The sequence below is a fragment of the Molothrus aeneus genome, chromosome 8 (assembly GCF_037042795.1).
Source record: "Molothrus aeneus isolate 106 chromosome 8, BPBGC_Maene_1.0, whole genome shotgun sequence".
Classification (NCBI taxonomy): Eukaryota; Metazoa; Chordata; class Aves; order Passeriformes; family Icteridae; genus Molothrus; species Molothrus aeneus.
Window position 1 is genome coordinate 27,221,925 of NC_089653.1, and position 23,076 is coordinate 27,245,000.

Consider the following 23,076-nt stretch of genomic DNA (forward strand, 5'->3'; position numbering starts at 1 on the left):
TTTCCTCTCAAAATGTCTGTGTCCCCCCCCCCATCTGCTTGCTGCCCCTCCTCAGATGGGACAGGTTGGTCTGACCTCCCTCACCTCACTCATGAGATCAGTTCTGCCTAAAGCCAGGACAGATTTCCTTCATCTTTCCCATGCAAACAGCATGGCTTAGTTCTGCCTTGTTGCCTAAGCCTTCCCTCATTTCCCTACGAGCCAAAGGCCACGACTCTGTCTCGAGCATTGGTCTGTGCCCCAGGTTGTGCCCACCTCTGCTGCCAACCTGGCAGGTGCCCAAGCCCCTCCTCACTTCCCAGCAAAGCAGTGACCCTCACTAGGAAAGCTGAATGCTCCCAGAGGGTACCACTGGGACAAGTAATCAGTTGTAAGAGCCTATTGATCTGTTACATTTGTTTCCAACGTGCAAAAGGAGGTTCTTTTGTTCCGGGGCTGGCACCAAGCTCTTGCCACAGTGGGCTCAGCGCGTCTCCGGACCCTGCGATCAGGCGCCTCGCAGCTGACTCTGCAGAATATTTGCTTGTTACAGAAGGAACTGAAAGAACCTGGAATTCACTAGTGACCAACCTCTTACTTCTTAAACAGCTGTTTTCCCCCTTCCTTTTGTTTCTGTTTTAATCGCTGCATTGCAAATGTGATTTAAGTCCCCCCTTGCAGTTACCAGCACACAACAGTCAACGTTCATCCGGTTAACGTGCCCGCACCATTTGCACTGAGTGGTCAGTGCTTGCTGGGCTCAGTTCCTTTTCAAATCAAACTTGGAATAATTAAATGGCCACAGCAGTAATGCGAATGCAGATTTTTGCATGTCCAATAATCAAAGGGAGGAAAAAGTAGTCTGAAGCTGTTTTGTTTTAATCATATTTGATTTTTATTTTAAATGAAAGCACAAAGGTAATTTTTCTGTTGCTCTACCTGTGACTCCTTAAATCACGGTAAACGTGCATTATGATCTTCTTAAAAGAGTAAGAACATTCCTTGTTAATTAATTTATACAGCTGTCAGTACAGCTTTCTATGTTATTCATACTCTAAGTGTTTGACTGCCATAGATTTTCTAGCAGTTCCTGGCAAAGCTCCAGTGAAAGCCTGGGATTTATTAGGCTGACTTGGTGCAAAGTCTATTGATTGTGGCCTCGAGGGTAATAACTAAATAGAGCTGGAGCAACAAGTCAATAACACCATTGTTGCTACAGACTCCATTCACTTGAGGAGTTAGATTGTTTTACAGTGGCAAAGAGTAATCATGAGCAGATCAGCATGTTCAACAGGCTTTGTACCATGTTAGTGCTGGGGACTGTTTTAAAGCTTTCTGCAGGACTGCAGGAGAAGTGAGGTGGGGTGCAGGGATTAGGAATCCTGTAAACTCCTTCATTAGGACTAAAAGGTTTAGTCTTTATCATCCTACAGCAAGGAGTCCCCATGCCTGTGTTGGTCCAAACGGGTGTTAAAATCCTCTGCCCATCAATCCATCAAGGCACAGTAGAAACCTGATTTACATTTTGGTTGGGGATATATATATACGTGCAGTGTGTGCATGTATGAGTGAAAGCATGTCCATATGCCCTAGCATGAAATAATATTTTAGCTAGTACAAACTTCACTTCTGTGCATTAGTATTTCCTGGCAATGGCTGGAAAGAGGCTCCTATTTTCTTAAATTCAAAATGTGGAAATGCTTTTGTTTATTGCTTCTCTAATCCTCCCTTGTGTTTATTTACTTTTAGAATTCTTTACTTTCGTGGAAATATATACAAACCTACTAGGGGAGAGATGTTTATTTCCTGAGAGTTTTATCGTTTATTTGACAGCCTTTGACAACTCATGTTATATTAAGAGCAGATCATTTTGAAAAGTCAAAATTGTGAAGACGGGAGTTTCAAAAACAGACCCGGATGATTTTGCACACATCTTGTGTCCCTCTCAGGGAGCTGCAGAAATACTGAGTAATTAGAATTAGTTTCTTCCTAACACCAGTTAGTAGCAGCCTACTCCCTTGAAACATGAAAGATGGTGCAGAAAGTAATAATATGAACCACGTAACATTATAAAAAGGCAGATGTAATTATGCTTTGTAAAACAAACCGAGTGGTCAAGCAAGCTTTTGTGTATTCAGCAGTTCCACAGACTCTTCCTCCCTTCACCTATTTCTTCTTGGAAGTCAAGTTTTCTTTTTTTGTAAGTAATGTTTCTAAGCCCACATTTTCAGAGATAATAGGAAACAGCAAAGCTTTCTTTCTGAGCCTGCAGTCATTTTTAAACACCAACATTTTAGACACCAAAATTTCAATAGAGGAGTTGATTTATGAAGGTGGTGGTGAGTATGACATCTGATGCCAGTTTATTAAAAATTTATCTGTCCTTTTTCTTCCCCAACTTCTCTTGCTTTATTATAGCTCATACTATTTAAAGTGCAAAAAGGGGTGGAACTAGTAAGGAAATGCTGTGGCCAAATATTCAGGAGGGTACTGGGCTTCCCTTGGCTACAGGCAGTCAGCATGTGCTGGGGTAGATCTCTGAGAAGAAATGCAAATATGTGGTGAATGTCTCTTTCTTTCTTTCTTTCTTTCTTTCTTTCTTTCTTTCTTTCTTTCTTTCTTTCTTTCTTTCTTTCTTTCTTTCTTTCTTTCTTTCTTTCTTTCTTTCTTTCTTTCTTTCTTTCTTTCTTTCTTTCTTTCTTTCTTTCTTTCTTTCTTTCTTTCTTTCTTTCTTTCTTTCTCTCTCTCTCTCTCTTTCTCTCTTTCTTTCTTTCTCTCTCTCTCTCTCTTTCTCTCTTTCTTTCTCTCTGTTCCATAAGTAAGCAGAGAGCTTGGCAAGTTTGTAGTGCTTGCTCAGAAGCTCATTTAAAACTTTGAGTGAACTGAATATAAACAACTCTCAGGAATCTCTTTACCCCCAGGCCTCAGACACTGCCTCCCATGGAAAGAAATTTATCGGGTGGTCCATAATCCACATTCTGTCAGGATATTTTAATGAGAGGTCAGAAAATACCATATATTTGGAAGCAAGCAAGGCAAAGCTGGGCTTTTTTGATGACTTCTACACAGTCAGATTTCTAGCAGGTGCATTCACTTTGAATGAAGTTTTGTCTACTCTTCTTGGGTTCAAGACTGTGGTCCAAGCAATTTTCAACTTATGAAACCCGCTCTAAAACTTAATTAACTGTAGCATAGGAAGTTAATATGCAGAAAAGGTTTTGCAGAAGTCTTAATACTTTTTCATTAAAATACCCAACATTTCTCGGTTGATTGAAGTGTGATGTGCCACCCCTATGGTGATTAGGTATGTCATGGAAGCACTGTTTGCACCCCACTTCTTTCAGAAAGAAGAGGGATTGCTAAAAGGGAAAACCCCTTAGGAAAATGTGGGGATTGACATTTCTTTTGAGTAGTACTTCTGCAGTATGAACTGTAGATTTACAGGAATTAGAAACGAAACAGTTGAAGTATTCCTCCCCCCCTCCTCCTTCCTCCCCTCCTTTTTTAAAGTGTCTTCATCAATCAAAATCAACACAAATGAATAATGGAGGCAGATAGAATGTGAAGAGACAATAGTGGTGTTGTTCAGAATTGACGGCCATAAATCCATTGTATCCTAAGAGACCGCACCAAGTAAATACCTGCCCTTGCCCACCACCAGTTAGCCCACGATTCAGAATATCATTTAAGTAAGTGCTGATGTCCCATGGAAACTTCAGCCCATTAATGCTCCCTTTATTTTAGAGCACCAGGGCTGCAATGAGGCAGGGGGACTTGAAGGGTGAAGGTTTGGAGTGACAGGGGAGTTTCCCTCTCCTCATTCATTTGTTAATTTGGGATGACAGAAACAGAAATGGTGTTCTTATGAGCGGGTCAAAGGAGTTTTTTAGAACCAGCAGAAAACAAGGAAGCTGCTGCAAAGGAAGTTACAGAGCGCATCGTTTGAAATCATTAAAATTTGGGCCTAGCTGAGGTTTTCTCTGTAAGACAAAAAGGGGAAGCACATGTCAATTGGCACTGCAGAGGCATGCAAAAGGGTGGAAAAGCCCAACAGAAAGCAAAGCCAAGAGGATTATGTACCTCAGTTTCAGAGAGCATGACTTGTGGTGTGGATTTGAGCCCTGACGTTTTGATTCAGGTATGATACAGCCAAAGTCTCATAAGCTGCTCTTGTAGGAATTTGACACTGAGGGGCAAGAGGCCCTGGGGTCAGCTGCTCTTTCTGCCATTCCAAAATGCCAGGTCTCAAATGGAAACTTTCCTTCCTTCCTTCCTTCCCATTAGAAAGGTCCCTCCAGTTTTGTGTGCCTTTTGGAAGCAAGCCTGTGGGAGCAAGTGCAAATATGATTCTTAGACCGAGGCTCACACGTTCAGGAGGTTTAAAGTTGCTTGTTTTATTTTTGGTTCTTCTGTAATTGCAGTTTGTTTGGCAGAGCACGCCAGACACGGATCACTTGCTCAGGGCTTGTTAGCACCAACAGCATTCCAGCTCTGTTAGAATCTCTAAGTTTATCTACCTCAACCATATTCTCACGCTTTTTATGACTTTCATTCTCCTCAAATTGAGGGAAAAAAAGCCCAACCAAGGCAAGTAACGGACTACCTGGCAGGAAGGCTTGATGACCTTTCTGATGGGACTGGGGAATGTTCTTTGAGATAAGTGTGAACAAGCAGAACTCCTGACAGCACAGCACCTCACGGCAGAGGGGCTTGAAGGTGCCAGTTCTGTTGTGAAAACAGTTTATTTAGTTGTTAGTGCCTTGACTTTTCTGTCTTTGTACTTCTGAAAGAAGATCTCTTGCAAATGATGAACCTTTAGCCTTCACAAAGTACTGATCCTTCTATAACATTTTCTTAATTGAAGCTTAGAAGGAAAAAAAATACAGTGTAGTATTTTAAGAGTGACTGCGTAGCACCTTTCCAAGTTTGCATGCCTGTCAACGCAATGTCATCCTGGAAGTGTGAATGAATGACTCTATTTCCAGTTCGAGTTTCCATTCCTAGGCAAAAATAGCACCAAATACACTATACTTCCAGAACAGATTTTTTTTTTTAACTATATAAATCATATCACAATAAAAGTGATCTGTAGCTAGTTCTTCATTAAAAACATTCTGTATGCCCAGTACCAAGTGAAAACTATGAAAAAGAGAAGACACTGCTTCAAATGACTGAATAAAATGACAAGAAATAACTTTTCATTCTGTTCTAACTGAGCTGAACTACATTTTGTAAGGATAACAGTTAAATTTAACATTCCTCAAGTTTTCTATTGTCTGTTTTTTTTCCCAACCAGCATGAAGCACTGAAGCTTTAAGCAACCTGTCATGATGCCAATGGTTTTTTGAAGAAAATATGTGTTCCTCAGCTGTTGCAGTTACTGCAGCATTTGTGCCTTTTCAGATGACACTTTGCCTGCTTCTTTTTAATTGCCTAAATCCCATGTGCACAGTGATGAGGACTGAGATTTTTAAGGACCTTGAAGTATCTAAATCATGGCAGAGGCTAATTATCTCCAAAGATTTGATTTCTTGGGTCTGATTCGTTTAGTCTAGGAGTCTCAATGTCCTAATTATCTAACCTATTCCTTACGATAGCATTTGGGGTTGTTTTTTGTTTTTGGTTTTTTTTTTGGTTTGGATTTTTTCTGCTAACACAAATAATTGACAAAGAGTTAGCAGAATATTCTGATGGTGTGCATTAGGATTGGATGTAAGGTAGAAAGCAATAATAAGGATTATAAATAACTGCTTGATCTGTAGAATTCTGACATAGCCTCTTAAATTCGATTAACTGTCCTAATATATGGTTAATCATCTAAATCCTTTATAAACTATTTGTAAATTCACCCTTGACATAAAACATGACTAGTTTGTCTGTATTTTATGAAACATGGCAATTCTATTGAGGAAATGAAGCAGAATTACTGAAATACAGACAGTGTAACTGAGAAGGCAAACTTGGTGTTCCAGGTCTTGATTGTGGAAAGTCAAATACTTGCAGTTTCTGAATTTTCTTATGCAAATTTGTTGAGCTAAGGTAGTGAGGAGTAGCTGTGATCTTCCCCAGAGCAAAGCAGGCAAAGGGAAGTAAACAGAAGAGTTATAAAAAAGAGTTAGAACACAAAAATTGAATTATTTCAGAATGGTTTGGACCTCAGTCCTGTGGTACAAAACCATCAACATCAACAACAGAAATACTACAAAAATACTACAAAAATTCTTGCCCCTATGCTGCATCCAGCTGCTTTCTTGTTTACATGGGTACTTCTGTTTTCCTGTCAATGTCTTCAGATTTAATTGATCTAGTGCAAAATATCTCTCCTCACCTCTCCACCCTTCTCATTTTTCTCTTTCTTTTTTTGTCCTGAATCAATCCCTTGGTCTGATTCATCACATGGACCCATAAGCTGATGAGTCAGCACAACTGAGGTTGGCATGCTGTAATGTGATGGCAGAAGTGAACACCAGGAGGAGAAGTACAGGTGGAGGAAGGGACAGACTTGAGCATGACTCCTAAAATTAGTATTGCTGCTGTTTGCTTTGCATCTTGGAAACATGGTCTTGGCTTGAGTCAGGGCATTTAAACTATAAATTCCCCTCTAGCCTTTGACACCCTTAAACGTTACTTTTGCCATCTGCTAAATGGGAATAACACTCGTTACCACAGGGATGTGAAGACTTACTAGTGGTTGCTCAACCAATAAGCACATGAAAAATAGGGAAAACTGCTTTTTACACTCCTGCATTTTGTGGAAATAATTCTCCCATGCTAATGATCTACATTTCATTTGTGGTAAAGTAGTTGTTCTCTACTGCGTTCCTCCTATCACAAATATGTTGCTAGAGAAAAGACAGGTCCTTGTTTTTGTAACCCAAGTGTCTCTATTTTTAGTTTTAAAATGTTGGCTGCATCTCTCTCTCTCTCTCTCTTTATTTTTAATTATATGTATATATTTATAGCTCTTGCTATTGGGAGAGAATTTCCTGCAAACAGATCCATTTCTGCGGTGCCTTGCTCTGACATGGAGTCCCTTGTGTTCCACCAAGAGGTTGCTCTAGAGTAAATGTCTGGTTGTAGGATAAGCCTGGTGAACTGTAAACTTTATATTGCCTTCAGCACATAGTAGATTTGCATGTGCAGGAGGTATTAGTGGCTGGGCATCTGATACTTGGCAATGTCACATGTGAAGACGTGAGTGACAGCAGAGATGCAGCCCCAGCCCCAGTGTCCTACGGAGTTGCTTCCTCTTTGGATAATTACATTCTCAGCTTTCTCTGCAATTTTAACTGTGGGGGAAGTATCTGTCCTCGCACCCCCATTTACAGAGGTGAGTCCTGTAACCATGCACCATTAAACAGCTGCCACATCTCACCCAGAAGGACTTTTTACATAATGTTCATATCTGGTTTGCATTCTGAGCTGCGCAGATCAGCGCTAACGCTACGTGGGTATCTGGAAGCAGGGTTTGACCTGTACTTGGGTTCTGGTTCACATGCAGCAAGGAGCACTCACTCAAATAGTTTCAGGGACTTCAGCAGGAGTACTGGGATGCAGAATCAGGCCCCTAAGGATCCTTGGTAATGAAAGGTATCCTGTAACTGTAAGGTATTATTATGATGACTACTCTAGAGAACACAGAGGTATTGAAGTTGGCAAAATGAATTAGAGAGTTAAATGTATAAGTAAACCAAGAAGCGACTGATGTTTTTTGCATAGTAATAATCTTCATAATAGCTTCATTTGCACAGTTATTTCATTTTAAACTTAAGGCACAGTTTTGAAGCACAACTCAGTGGAGATTTTTCCTGTAATCTATAAACTTTAATGAAAGCTAATTGGAGGACAAATTTTAATCTAATTAAAATGTGGCTGCATAAAACAGAAAGGATGAATGAAGTGAAATGCTCTATGGGGCACAGTTTTCAAACAATGACTACCCTGAATACTAAGTCAAATGAAGCTTTTGTAAAATGATGATCATGAACATTGCCAGCAACAGAACAACCTTGAGAAACTGCAAATGAAAATTTTCATGTATTCAGTTTAAAAAGTGGACATTTGACTCACAACTGCATAAGGACTTTTTAAAAGAAAATAAAAAGCAACACAGTCTCATCTAAAAACATAACAAGTAAATTAGCCAAAGGTGTACATTCCGTCCAAGTTCTCATGATCAGCAGATGCAAATGTTTGCAGTGCGCCGATGAGTTATGAGCCCTAATGAGATTTCAATGCTGAGCAAACAATAAAAATTTATGCATTGCATAGTTTTAGTGGCCTTTGGCTTCATGGTTAGTGTTACACCCTTTCAACAGCTTCAGTAATATAATATCCAGCTGGCTTTGGAGGTAAGGAAAATTTTAGGGGTGAACTGAAATTGTGAGAAATAACGTGATTGATTGCTTTGTCAGAATAATGCATTTCCACGGTATAATTGTCCGTAGTAATCTTAGCCCGGGTATGGATACATAGGTTCTAGTTATGTTCAGACACAAATTTTGAAGGATTCAGGTGAAGAATGGCTTTTCCAGCATTTGAGCCAGACTGTTTCCTGTGCTGGGTACATGTCCAGGGGTCTCACAAACAGCCCCTCTAACAAGAACATTCCTGTCATAGTCTGGCAAATGGGAGACTTGAAAAGCTGCACTTTCCCCAACAACTGTCGTGTCTCAAGAAAAGAAGCGGAAGACAAGCACAAAAAGAAAAGCACAATAGATATTGAAATAAATGTATGTAGTGGAGAGTGGGGGGATGAACCAGGGAATTCAACTGGTGCAGTGTGAGAGTGAGCTCAAATGAGTTAAATTTAAGAGTCCCATTTGTGGGTTAGGCTGTTATGCATCCAGAACCTCCACCATAATGATTGCCTGCATTACCCTACATAATATTAAAATCTTAGCGTGTGATTAATAGCAGATTCCCTGCATACGTGTCACAACACACATCTGCAGCAAATCTGCCAGTATATTTCTCTGCTAGTTTTACTTTGGGGCCATAAAGTAATTCCTGTTTTGTGAATGAGAATAAACCTATTATGCACTAGGTTAGCTACACCCAGTTTCTTCTCTTCAGGGAAAAAGAGCTGCTTATTTGATACAGCATCTCGAATTTCAGTGTTCAGAAGTGAGTTTAAGCCTTGGCTAGATTTGCTTGAGCAAGCTGTTGGGATTTGCCTTCACCATTTCTTAGTTATGTGTTTTCCAAAACCTTCTGTGCAGAGTATTGAGAAACTTCTGGACAGCAGTAAACTAGTGGACTTAATTGCAAGGTGTTTATTGCTAAATTTGTTAATGAGTCAACATGCAAAAAAGATATATTTATCCCTGTTTCCTCTTAAAGTAGTAGTAAAAAATAACTTCAAAAAATCTTTTTCTTAAGCCATTTGGTGATGCAGTTTTGCTGTTCACAAAAGCTCTTTTTCCCATCCACAAATAGCTACCTTTCCCTATGCCCCAAGGGAACTAAGCATAGCTCAAATGAAGTTTAAAAAAAAAAAAAAAGAGATTTTTCCCAGTTGTAACTCAAAGCCTCTGCATATTCACACATGCACACAAAATAAAAAAGGAAGATGCAGAAGCATTCCTCCTGTCTGCCCTCTGAAAAGTCCTGTCGACCTGTTTTGCTCCCCAAAATGAAAACAGAACCCCATGAAAACAACTTAAAGGACAACAAAAAAACATTAGGAAAGCAACATCTGTTTTGCATTCTTGGCATCAAGTCTGTCCTTGCAACACAGGGTCTGACACAGATGTACAGGGTTATGACACCACTGAGTACTGCTTGATTTAAAATGGTGTAACAGAGCAGAATCAGGGCACTGAGCTCTTACAACTCTGCAGAGCTGTGGCGCTTGATCTCCTTTGCAGATGTGGGACTCAAACCCCACTGAAGTCTTAGGCATCTTTCCATTGATTGATGTGGACTGTGGAGCAAGTCGTATTCCTCCTCCAACCATTTAGAATTTATTATTGACTGGACTTGCTCATCGTGTGTGTTTTTTGCTGTCTGTAAAGTCTCATTGCCCCGGTGTGTTCCAGTCAGCTGCGTTGTGCATAGCCACGCTCAGAGAAACTTCCAGATTATGCTACATTATAGCCTCTGCAGTTTTTAAGTAAGATAAAATAGTAGCAAGGGGAGAGACATTTAAAGGTACTCAGAAAGACAAAAAGAGCTCTGATTTAATTGAAGAGAATCAATAATAATGTAAATTTGGGAAGCCAGAGTTGCCACGAGAGCAGCTGTCTCTCCATGACTCCTGGGATGGCACAGAGGGAGCACATCTTTCCCTGTTTGGTTGCTCAACCACAGTCGTAGCAAAGTTAGCTCTCCTCAGCCCTGGCACGGCTTCAGGTCCCCGCGGAGCTGTGCCAGGTGGCGGTGCCACCGTGCAGTGTTTTCACCTGCCACTAGATGTCTGTGTGGGCTCTGAAACGTTCTCGAGGGGTGATGCCCCTGGTAAACACACAGGCAAAACTGGAGCACAGGCTGTGGGGAAGCCTTTTAGTTTGTGTTTATAATTGTAACAGCATTACTTAAATTAGGTCTGTGTTTAAGGCAATATGCGCTGTCTAAAACTAAATTCCAGCCTTTCTCATTTGAGGCAGATAAGGTGTTTTTCTTGTCCACATCTGTTGAAGACTGTTTCCTTTCTGTTCATGTGAAGAACTGAAATGTATCTTAATGCTGTGAAAGTTTTGGAGGCAGTTGCTGAAATGTAAAGTATGTTCATCTTCTTTTTATTCTGAAATTATGAAATACCAAAATATAGAATATCTTTTCCATAAGTGAATTGCTAATACACATAAATCAGCACATCTGGGCTCATGGAGGAAGGTAATGCATCAGATGTTAAGTTCAGTATATTAAAGGAAAACAAACAAACAAACAAACAAACAAAACCTCTGGACCTGGGCACAGAAATCTGTTTCCCAATTCTGTTTCTCAGCAACCCACTGGCTGGCCAGGGCAGCTGCACCTGTGACCAGCTCTTCTGCAGATATCTCCTCAGAAAAATGCAAAAGTAATCAGCATATGTTTGACTTTCATTTATCTCTGTCATCCGGGAATAAGATACAGATAGTATCAGGAGCAATGAAAGGTACATTCTGATATTATTTTCAAGTTTTTTTGTCTAGACAGAGAGGAGCAACCACTTGTATCTCTGTGGAACACACAGCCCCATTCCACACGCTCACATCCTAGGCTGAAGGCCAGAGGGAAGTAGTAGGCTGTCTATATTAAAAAAAAAAGTTTAAAACCACCACCCACTCATCAGGTGACTGGAGACTGTGGTTGTAAAATATGCTGCAGGCAGAAGTTCTGAAAAATCCCAGAAAGTGTTGAAAACATCTCTAAACAAGGTATTTTTCTCCTGCACCTTTCTTGCTAAAGGTCCCAATTGCTGCCAAGAAAGCTAGTGAGAATGTTAGCTGCCAAATAAAAAATTTATGACAGTGTTTGGCAAAGGATTGTATCACTGCTTGTTTTATACATTTCCACAAGTCTCTTGAAGGGCTGTTGGACACATACAGCTCAGTGATCACTGTGCTTTATCTCTTCTTTAATATATTAAAAAAGCAAGTTCCAATAAAGTATGGTTTAAACAATAGATTTTTTCTTTTAATACCTTCCTATAAGCACTTGCTATGGTGAGAATATAATTTCTAAACAACATTCCATGAATTAAAATTGTTTTAAAAGCCCTTTACCTGACAAAGTTACCTGTACATAGTAAAAATACATGAATTTTTCAATTAAAAATGTATTGCTTTTGGAATTGTGCTTTTTATATGTAGGAGTCTGGGCCAATAAACTGTCTGTTAAAACATAAAGAAGTCTATTCAGTCAAAGTTGTGTCTGCCATTTATGTTTCAAAACCCAAGAAAATAATGTGTTTGTATTGCATTGCTCACCAATATCAATTAGGTTTTTGGCTCTATCATTAAATTAATGTTGGGGAGAAAATTGTTTGAGTGGATTTAGCAGAAAAAATATATGTTTAAATACAGGGTTGTAAGCACAGTTGACAATAATGATTAAGCTGGCTGATGCTGAAGCAACACCCTTAAAAATATTTTCCTCCACTGAAGAAACAAAATGGTCTGTCTCTGTCTTCTCAAACCCGTTTTCAGATTAGGCTTCCAGCTGATAATTAGTGCTGTTTAACACAGATCTCATTGCTGGGAAATCTCAAAGCCTGAGCCGTTTACTTTTTCTCATTATCATGTGCTGCTGGAGGTGGGAGCTCTGGAGCAAGGAGCTGTACCCCCTGCACCATTTTTGTCGGGAGACAAAGAGCCTCCTCTTCTCTCTGGTGGCCAGAAGTGGTGGGACACAGCTCTGGCTTGCAGTCCCCTTCCAAGGGGACAACCAGAGCGGTCCCCAAGCTGCCCCAGGGCCCCACAGCTCTGTGCCTTCATGGCACTGCAAATACTCTTGAGCAGCCACCAGCACTACAGCTGCTGAACGTCTTGTGTATGCTTGTGCATTTCATGGTGTTTGATATAAAGTACTCAAGACAGACCAGCATTAAGAGGATTATTTCAGACAGCATTAGGAGTTAATTTACAGAAGATTAGCTCTAAATCAGGCAGATATCATAAGCAAATTAGCATCAGTTGTAAGAGATTCAGAATCAAAATGTGTGGTGGTTTTAGTTTTTTCCTGCATGTGCTTAGTGGAAGAGTAGTATCTTTATTCGTTTCCCCCACTAAGGTGTTACATCTCAAATAGTGAAGAACAGGTATACTTATTTTTTCCTACATGCACACTATTTATTATGATGCTGTTTATTGGCAGTGAAACTGCTTAGCTCCAAATACCCTTCCTCTGCTGAATATTTTATATTGCATGCCATTTCTTCATTGAGTAATGTTTTGTTTGGCCCTAGAAATGATGTCTCCATGGTGTGTTACAATATTTTAAATAGGTAATATGAAGCTTTACTTCTGAGTAACATAGTTAATCCTTTTTTTTTCTGTTAAAATGAGTCACATTCTAATGCCAACTCATAAAAATAAAGTGTATAAAATGCTACATACCAGAGTGAAGATTATAGGTGCTTAAAATAGCTTCCTTAATATTTAAGCTTGTAAATTATAAATTTGTTTTATTTCCACAGCAGTGATGGTTAATTTGTATTAAAAAGCAGATTCTGTTCTTCAATCAATTTTCCAGACAATTTTTTCTGGCTGCAGACAGACAGACATGAGCACCTATCCCATCCCTTCTCAGTATGGCAGTTTTGGGAGCACTTGCCCAATTAGTGGGGAAGATGATGAAATGGATTGGGCCATGATATTAAAGCCTGTGCCCTGAGTTGTCCTTGAGATTCTGAAAAGTTTTGAAGTCTACAAATGGGATTCCTGTCTTTGGAGAAATTTGTGTTCTGCTGTCCAAGAGATTAAACTGCTTAGTCTTCAGTGTGCTCCTGAACACTTGGGGTTTTAACAGAGGAGGGAAGTCTGGGCGGTGTTTTTTACAATTTTTTCCCTCTCTTGATGGACCAAATTCCTCTTGACAAGGTTGGCCTGAGGTCATGAATGTCTCCCTGCCTTCTGTGAGACAGGAATCTCTGTGCCTTCCAGGAGATCATGAAGACTTACACCCGCCCTAAGCCAGTTGGGCCTGCAGGTCCCTCTGGTTGCGAGACCTGCGAGGGGCTCTCGCACTGTGACTCTGTGCCCTGTGGCTTTACCGAATTTTTGGAAGCTCGACGTGGTTGTTAAACTGAGGGGTCTGAGGTCATGACAAAGTAGAGGCTTCTCTGCTCCCCTAATAGAAATACTGTAGCATGCTGGAAAGAAAATACTTTCATAGTGGCAAGTATCTCCAGACAACTAATTTGATAGTTCTCTATCACGTAAACCATTTGTGAATACATCGATTCTTTTTATTTTTCACTGTTCTGTCTTCACTGTTCCCAGGTTTTCTCTGAACCGGTTGGGCAAAAATTGATTTTTATTTGTTCCACTGGCCTTGTGGAAAATTAGCTTATGAACTGGTTTTTATAGGAAGACTCAAAGCACAGAAAAGGTTGAAAAATAAGCCTATAGCAGTCAAAAATGTTGTCTGAAATGTCTTCAGACTGGAAGGCTGAATTTATTGCTCAAAACAAGTACTAGCATTGTGGAGGTGTGCAGTCCTGCTCATTATCACTGGAAAAGGGGGAACCAAAAAGCACAGTAAAAAATTAAATTTTAATAATGCTCGTGATATTTTCTAAATCCTTCTTGACAGAAAGATTCTCATTATTTTTATCTGTCTCAGAGTAGGCTCTTTTAATGCCATCTCACAAATGGCCTTAGCCATGATTGTTTTCCTTTCTTTTATAGCATTTGAAAAAAAATGAATATATACCAAAAAAAATTCTATTCTATCATTCAAGAAGTGCCATGAAATGGTAACATTTTGGATAGCAGATCTTCAGGAACAATTGCTGCAGATGCCTTCAGGTTTTTACAAAAGAGGTCAACATTGTTAAGACAATTGTAGGAAGCTTGCCATACAAAAAGATGCCCAGTCAAATATTGTGTAATCAGAAGAAAATAATGCAAGAAGAGTGTGTGTGTCCAGTCTCCAGCTTTGTCACAGCTAAAACCTGTAGATTAGTCATTAATTAAATTGAGGCAGGGTGAAAGACTTTACTTCCTTTCATCTGTTTAAGATATATCTTTTAGTGGCTTCTAATGATTATTGAAGTTGATAAGATGCAGACTTTTGACATTTTTGTTTTCTTTAAATTGCACAGAATGTAAATTTAACTATATTTATCATAAAAGCCAATATGAGATCTTGTACGTTCTTGTCATTTTATAGCTTGCATACATTTCTTCTGCTGGAGAAATAATTGCTTTAGCTTTGAGTGCTGACGAGGGGGTTGGGGCTTTTTTTTTCCTGTTAACTGTTTGGGGACCAGGGTTTCATGTACCCGACGTGCTGAAGAATGCCCCTGCACTGACAGCTGGGCTATCCACCCTCCCTCTGAGCTCTTGCTAAAGCTCTTGTAATGTTTGCTAAGGCCTATGGCTCTTAGTCATGCTCAGGTGACTAAATGTGTGATTTGTTCTTCTTGATACTTCAGTACCCTGAGAAAGGCTGGTTGGAGATTAAGACAACCTTGACTCCTTCCACTTGCAGTTGCCACTGTGCATGTGGTCATCATTTAGACTTGCCAAAGGGATCTGGGGTTGCATGTGCTTTGCATGAAATGAGTTAGTCCCTCTCCCGTTTTGGTTGGTGAGTTTCCATGGCCCCAGAAGCCCCACTGTGTCTCCTAATGACAGTCATAACCTAATTGATTCCCTCTGTGGAAGGAGTGGACATGGAGATGGCAGAAAGCTGAAGTTGCATCAAAACTGTGTAGAGAAAAGTTCTATGTCAGGATCTCAGGAGCAGAAGGATACTTTTCATCCTTCAGAAATGCCTTCCCATGTGTTTTTAAAATAAGCAATGAATAAAATCTGGCTAGTACAAGATTTTCAGCACCCTTCAATTTTGTGTTTTGACCTTTAGTCCTACGTCTATGAGGTCCTCGATCAGGCTTTCCCTGTTACCATCTTTGATTTCCAATCATTCCTATAGATCTCTCTCCTTCCCAGGCCAGTCAGTCTCCTCTCCCTCCCCACACATGCCCCACTGATCACTTGGGTACAATTTTCACTTCCTGAGACTTCCAGCTCCTTGAGAGAAGGCCCATGCAAGCCCCGGTAGCTACCAAATAACACTATACTCCAATGCTGTTCATTTGGAATGTGTTGCAAGAACTTTATTATTAATTAAATGTCTCCATAAGTATTTTAACTATCAGATATAATCAAAATAATTTTAATATATGGCAAGGTTGTCAGAAGATGACAAAGCAAGGTAAAAACATAGTTGAGTCAAGGAAGGCCAATGTGTTTCAGCAGGCGTTCAGCCAAGAGAGGGATATCCTTTCTTTTACTCCTCCAGAAAAACTGTCAAAGGAAAAGTATATTTGCTTCTGGTCAAAATTTAATGTGCAAATATAGGATCCATTAAAAAGAGATGATGGATCAAGGTCTTTACTGTCTAATTATTGATTAGCATCTTCTGCTTCACTGGTGAGTTTCATCTCTGCAATATTTCTGATTGATGGGAGATTATACACACTTTACAATATGCCAGTGCCTCTCTGTATGATTTTGCCTTCAGAGCTAGCAAGCTTTCTTGCCTGAGCCTCATGTTCAAGTTTTAGAGATATTCATTCCTATGTTGTAGGCACCTAACCTAGCTAACCAGCACTCCTGGGTGCCCATATGGCCAGGAGAAAGAGAGGGCACTTCAGAGCAGGATTTGAGCTTATGTACAGGGAACTCAGAGAGATTAGCTAGATATAATTTAGATGTTTAAAGTGGGATAGTGTGACTACTTCCCTGCACCTGTTATTACATGACTCATTCTTTCATTCAGGGCCCAGGTGGAAACACATTGATGTGGTTTGAGTGTAATATTATAACTAGAGATTGGTATCCATGTTATTACAAGTAGACAGCCCCAGTCCTTAAGACTGAACTTTTAAACTAGAGGACATAGCACTGCACAATTCCTCAGTCCTATCAACAAAATCGTAGGTGCCCTGTATGGCCTGCTAGAAAATCAGCTAGAAATAGCCCATCCTTTCTTAATCACCAGCCCCCCATTTTTGAGGGTTTCATTTTGTTATCTGTTCAGCTTTCAGCAATTTTTATGGATTTTCCCAAGTTCTTACAAAGAGGCACCTTTGGGAAGGAATTCAGAGAATATGGAAGAGGCTTCAGCTAGGAACAGTCCGCAGACTGAAGATGGACCTCAGGAAGTGTTGTCTTTTTGTCCCCAGTAAGCCCAGTAAGGATGGGGGGGTCCCATCCCCTCTCCACCACCCTCAAAGCCTTTTCACATCTAAATATGCAATGTCAATTACAATGTAATTAGGTCTTCTGGCTTTAGAACACAAAGACATAGACATATGTTCAGAGTTTGTGGTGAGGAAGAGGAAAAAAGCTTGAGTGTTTTCCAAATTCCTCACTTTTCCCATGGTCAGCTAGAGGAGGGCCAAGGAGTCATCTGCAAGTTGTGCAGATATTTTTTTCTGGTATTTCTGTTTGCTAATTTCAGTTGTTAATGATGAAAAATGTCTCGAGTCAGATACTTCCAGCCAGCTGTAATTCTGCTAGGCAATGTTCTCTCAAATATCTGCTCTTTTATTACAGTAGGTTGCCATGTCTTTATGTTTTTGCCACAACCTGTCTCATTCTTTTCAGTTGCTTTTATTTAGGAAAAGCATTCTTAAACCTGAAGATGTGAATGATTGAACAGCCCCCAGATACCCTGAACTTGAGATTTATCATTATGTATCTAAGGCTTTGCTTTACCAATCATAACATTTTATTCCCCTGTGCGGGGTTTAGTGCTTTCATTTGAAAACTCACCGTAACAAGGATGTCCTTATATATAGTAATAATTGTGTCTGTCCAGAAGCTATGTGAGTTTAGCTATATTACTTTAAATGCACATTTAATTTTGCCTGGTATGTTTTTGCCTATTTGACTAGACCCACACTTAGTGTTTGTTTGAATCTGCTGATTTGCACATGAATATTGGACACTTAAAAATCGCTTGCCACTGATTTGCATGCACCTATTTTCTTTCATGTTAGCAAAAACTGCCAAGCAGAAATAAAAGGGCACAAAAAAATGCAATAGCCAAGTATTCAAAGTGACCATTTAAGATGTGATTTTGTGTACAGAGCAAGCCTTTCTGTGCAGTAAACTGATAGGAATCACTTCTAGTTAAATCATAAATACATATTACAGTGAAACACTGTTGGACAGTGCTCTGTCATCAATCAGTCTGTGTTCTTGAGGACACTATTTTTCAAGATGCCTCCTTTAAGAATAAAGCCCTGTGTTGTAATGAATGTGTGCTAACTGATCCCCCAAGCCATTTGTTTGGTTTTGGTTTTTTTTTTTTTATTTGTATCAGTGTCAGAGTTGAGCTTCTGTAGGAAATTTTTTTGCAGTATTTTATTTGTAGTCCTCAAGTTAAGGACACACTCTTTATGCACCCAGAGTCTGCACTGGTTCGTTTATATCCTGCATTTTGTTAACATGTTACCGTGATTGCTGATTTTCATGACAATTGTTATTGTACCATCAGTGCTTAATGGCACGGCATCATTATTCAATGCTGGTCAATCAGGCACTAAGACATGTGCAAGACATCAGGCTGAACCCATATAGATGTCGTGCACTCCCCTGCTAATGAATGCAGTTTTATAGAAAGGTTTAAACACGGTTGGCATCCTTAATGTAAGGTTTGCAAAAGCTTATTTGGGAACTGCTTTGTGTTTATATGGAGTAGATCTAAACATGGCACAAACAGAGTTAGACCCATTGTGTGCGTGTGTGTGTGAAGCTAAGGACAAGCACGAATCCTTTGGGGGTTTGAAATGTGGAAAGGCAAATTTCTGCCTGGGCAGCAGTGAGGGGAACGGATTTTCCAGGAGCATCAGTGTTTGGTAGCACATGTGGGACCTGTTCTGCAGAGTGGTGGTTGCCCTGTGCAGTGCAGCAAGGAGGTGATCCTCAAAAGCAGGTGGTGTCCTGAATTTGGCACTGTCTGGAGGCACCCTCCAGCACAGCAGTGGTTGGAGATTAGGCACTCTGACCATAAGGGTCAGGCATCTGGAAAGGTGGAGCAGAAGGAAACTCGAGAGGAGAGGGATGTGCTTTCTGTGTTATTAGTCCAGAGTGCTCTTCCAGTGCGTCAGTTAAAGTTACCCTTGCGTCTGCTTTAGTTATGGTTTCTGTGTGGTTTTGCACCCAAATATTTTGGGCTGCTGTCCATAATAAACTAGATGGAGCTTGGTTAAAAGCACAGATTTTTTGTCTCTTCTAACTCAAAGTACAATGAACCCTTGTGCTCCTAGAGCCTCGAGTATGAAAGGAACAGTAGACATTGGCTGTTAACGAGCTCCCGCGCAGGGCTCCAGCAGAACTTGGTGTGAATTCAGTGCCTGAGCTGCATCGACTAAATGGTTAATTCATCTCATATCAACAGCACTGTGATTCATAATGTAAACTTGAGGAATCCTTGATGTTTCAGTCACACATTCCTCTTAATTTGGCCATGCATTCTTTTAAAGCTACAGTGTGCTAACTTAATAAAATGCAGCATGCAAATGCACAAGTTTTTGCCTTCAGGCATTTTAGCCATGGATGTTTCAATGGGTGTCTTCTTTCAAGTATATGTTCTTTCCTAAATTATTTACCTTGTAAACATGCTTTGCATTTTCAAAGAAAAATCTGGGCTTCCTCATTCACCAGATTTTGTTGAATTTAAGGTGTAATAGAGATAAAAGACTATCATCTGCTTCTTGTGAGCATGTTAGCCTTTGGGATTTTTTTTGTAGCGAGCTTAGGCCCCATTTTCTTCTCCTTTGGTATTATCACTCCCTCCCCCACTTAAATTCCTTGATGCTTTGCCTAGAGCAATACCCACTGGCAGTGTCTGGCTGTGACAGTACTATAGGCTTCCCTACAGATGGGTCCTGCCAATGCCAACCATTGTTCTACAACTGTGAGCTGGCTTGACTGTCTTGGATCACTCAAAACCCCCTTTCCTCTTCCTTTTTTCTTTACTCTAAAGGGTCGTCCTTGCCTGTTGACTTTGAGATCTGAAATGTGCTGACACCCAGAACTTGTGTTCTCTGTCTTAGCAGCAGCTCCCAGACTCCGATTTCAACAGGCACCACTGAGTCCTCCTTGGGACTGTCCTGCTGCTGCCAAAGAGCTCTGTCATTCTCCTCCCAGCCCCATCCTTTGGACAGTATGCAGTTAGTTTAATTTTACTTGCTCACTTGAAAGAAAAACAGTAAAACTCAGTGTTATTCTTTTTTTAAAGATATAAAATTAATCTTTAACTGTGGGCTTGAATATTAAAAGTATATAATGCTTCAGTGTAGGAATCTGTTGATAATATCCATCCTATTTCATGATTAATTTGTTCCTTTTAATATGATATTCTTTTGCTGCACTGTGCAGACTAATTCAGATTCCTAGAAATTGAACTTTGATATGTATTTCCTAGATTCACACCGTAAGTGAACCTTCAATTAGCAGATACAGGTGGTGGCTGGCCTCACTCAGTGTTTTCTTGAGAAGGATTTTAGAGACACGGACACTGATTAAATAATCTTGCAATCAGGTGTGTACTGACAGGGTTTTAAAAATAAATATTAAAAATAATGATGATTTGGGGGACTTCATGCTTCTTTTTTCTTTTTCTTTAGTTTTGCTTCTCAGACAATGCAATGATTTTTTCGGTGGGCCAGAGATAGGAGGAGTTGATTTAAACACTCAGTATGTTATGTATGCCTTTGCCTAACTATGTGTTAGATTAAGCGAGTTTCACTCACAGTTAATCCTTTGTAAATTAGCATTATGGATGCCTTGGGGCCCACATCCCACAAATAAAATGGTTGTCAAGCCAGCTGCACTGTGTATTACTTAAGGCTGAATGTTTTAAGAGTTTTCATGCTTTTAATCTATTTCACTGCTGAGTTTCAATTTTGCTGAGTGTCCTTTCAGGAGTGATGAGGGCGAGTGAGTAAATATATATTCTGGTTTTCATGCATTTGCCTGGGCAAATCGTTTGTTATCAGGTGTTTGGCAGAGAATGTCACACCCTGCCACAAAAGAGAAGCTTGTAAGTTCAGGTGTTAAATTGAAGTGCAAACCAACAAGAACCAAAAGCCCTTAATTAGCTTTATTTTGTTAGCCTGCTACACTTTTTTTTTTTTTTTTAGGAAAAAAAGAGTGAGAAACATCCCTCCCTCCTCCTCATCCTTTTGGCAGAGTAAATATTGCCTGTTAAGTTTGAATTAGCTGTCATCGCGAAAGAATTAATGCTGTGGTTGAGCCTTTCTAGTGAGGAAGGGAAAAATAAACGAGACAGATCTTAGTTCAGCTTTAAGTGATAAATGAGGACAAAGCAGCCCATTCATCTCCTGCTAGGAAAGTGGACACAAACACTAAAGCAGTTTTGCGGAAGACGTGTCAGCAAATGTGATCATTTTGTAACCTGTCAGGAGGATAGAGAGCTAGTCCTTTTAGAGTGTCACAGGGGAGGGTGTCTGTCTGATGTGACAGTTTTCATCCATCCATTTACTGCTTTTCCTTTAGGTGGGGGGTAAGCAAGGAGAGAGCTGGAGTTGGTTAAAACTGCATTTTTCTTTACACTTCCCAGTATAATTTATATGTATATCCACCCGCATCTAAATGAAAAACATTTACCAAGAAAAACTCCCCCCTGCTCTCTGGAGTTTCTTCTCTCTTTCACTGCGTGAAATATGCTCATTTTAACACATTACACTCCTTGTCTTCAAGTTGTACTAGGTTTGATGTTTCACATAACACAGTTTTACCTCTTCTTACCATTGTTTGGTTCTTGCAGACTTTGTTTTGTTTTGTTTTGCAGAAGCATGAGAAAAAAATTTATAACTTGGGGTGCTTTTATTGCACTTGGTTGTTGGGATTTTTTTTCTCCAATTTTTTTTTCTCCAATTCTGATGATAAGCTTCATGTTCAAGTGTGTTTTGCAAAACTCCCTATTTATGAAGAGCCTGTGAAAATAATCTTCCTTCTCTGAGAAAATGGAATAACAAACAGTGAATTCTTACAATCCAAAATCCTCCTGTAAAATGCCTCAAATTCTACTGTTTCTTGATTTAGTAATTTTAATTGACCTATTAATTTTAGGAAGAACCTGAAGTGATGAGATGACTGATTTTAGAAGCAGGAATTTCTCCTAACAAATAATGGAAAAATATTAGGACTTTCTACTTCTGGCATTTTTTATTTTCACTAATCTTCATTTTTTTCATACTGCATAGAAATGCAACATTGCCTATTACCATAAGTAAAGGTATGCTACAGAGACAAGAGATGCTTTTACAACATAAGCTTCACAGTTTGACACTTGCTTCTTTATATCATCCTTTTCTTCAAAACTATCTTTTGTACTTTTCCCTTGGTATTTTAGTACAAGTGAGTATCTCATTGACATGTGTTTCCTTGAAATCTTGTTCCTTAATAGTAAAATCCCTTGAAAATTAATAAATTGTTTCTTTTCAGATTAAACTACTGAAGATTTCAAAATGGTTTTAAAAAATATAATGATATTTACTATTATAGACCACCCTGCTTGGATTGCATTGACTGAACACTATTTTTTTCATTTGTTCTTAGAAGGTTAATAAATTGGAACATAATTTATTTAATTTATTCTAATATGTCTATAAATTTATGCATAATTCAGAAAATTCTACTTCTTTCTTGAATACAAAAGTTGGATTTAACAGCAACATAAAGATATGGTTGGAAGCATATCTTGGACTAGAAATTGGGAGAAGTAAAAAATAATCAAGATACACAAAAAGGTAGAGGGAATACAGAATTTGTGGGCATGTGTCTTTTCTCCTTTTTTTTTTGTACACTTCATTTTATAATTTTTATATGTATTCTGCTGTTTTGATTTATTTTGTTTTATTCACTGCAATTTTTTCTGTCTCTTCTGCTTTTTTCCAGGATCATCCAAAACCGGATTTTGATCGTTGTGCTGGCAGTCATCATCATCTTCACCACTATGATGGCTATTTATTTTTCTGTCAGGGGACGCTGATATCTTTGTTCTTCACTAAACAGCAACAAACTGCTTGTTCTGAGTAATTAAGACAAAGTGGTCACATGAATCATTCTCTTGCACTGACAGAGTCTCCCTCTCTTTTCCACTCTTCAACTCAGGTGCAAGTGGTGTAAAATATTTTGTATTATTGATGGCATAGTTGATGGCATGTGGGGCTATTTTTTTCTTACATATTTGTCCTTATCTGAGTGTTTTCAGGATCTTAATATTTGTTGGAGTGAGGGCTTGTTCTGGTATAAAAAGACTTAATATGTGTTGAATTCACCCACAGACAATTATCCCGTAAGTAGCCAGAGTTTCATGAGGGAAGACGGGTCTTTGCACTTTTCTTGTGCTGTGCAGGGTGTATGAATATCAAGCAGTATCTGACCTTCTGTGATTTAAAATATA

General features: G+C 39.4%; 1 protein-coding gene across 4 annotated transcripts in view; it reads left to right on the forward strand.

Moving 5' to 3' along the window:
• VTI1A (vesicle transport through interaction with t-SNAREs 1A) overlaps window positions 1-23,076 on the forward strand; it is a 256,410-nt gene that overhangs the window by 232,721 nt on the left and 613 nt on the right. For all 4 annotated transcript variants that reach the window (XM_066555025.1, XM_066555024.1, XM_066555023.1 and 1 more), the window contains one exon: window positions 22,569-23,076. This exon is cut by the window's right edge and continues 613 nt beyond it. Coding sequence is in view for 2 of the 4 variants with exons in the window: in XM_066555023.1 (XP_066411120.1) it covers window positions 22,569-22,662 (94 nt within the window). In the remaining 2 variants the exon portion in view is untranslated. The remainder of the gene's footprint in view (window positions 1-22,568) is intronic.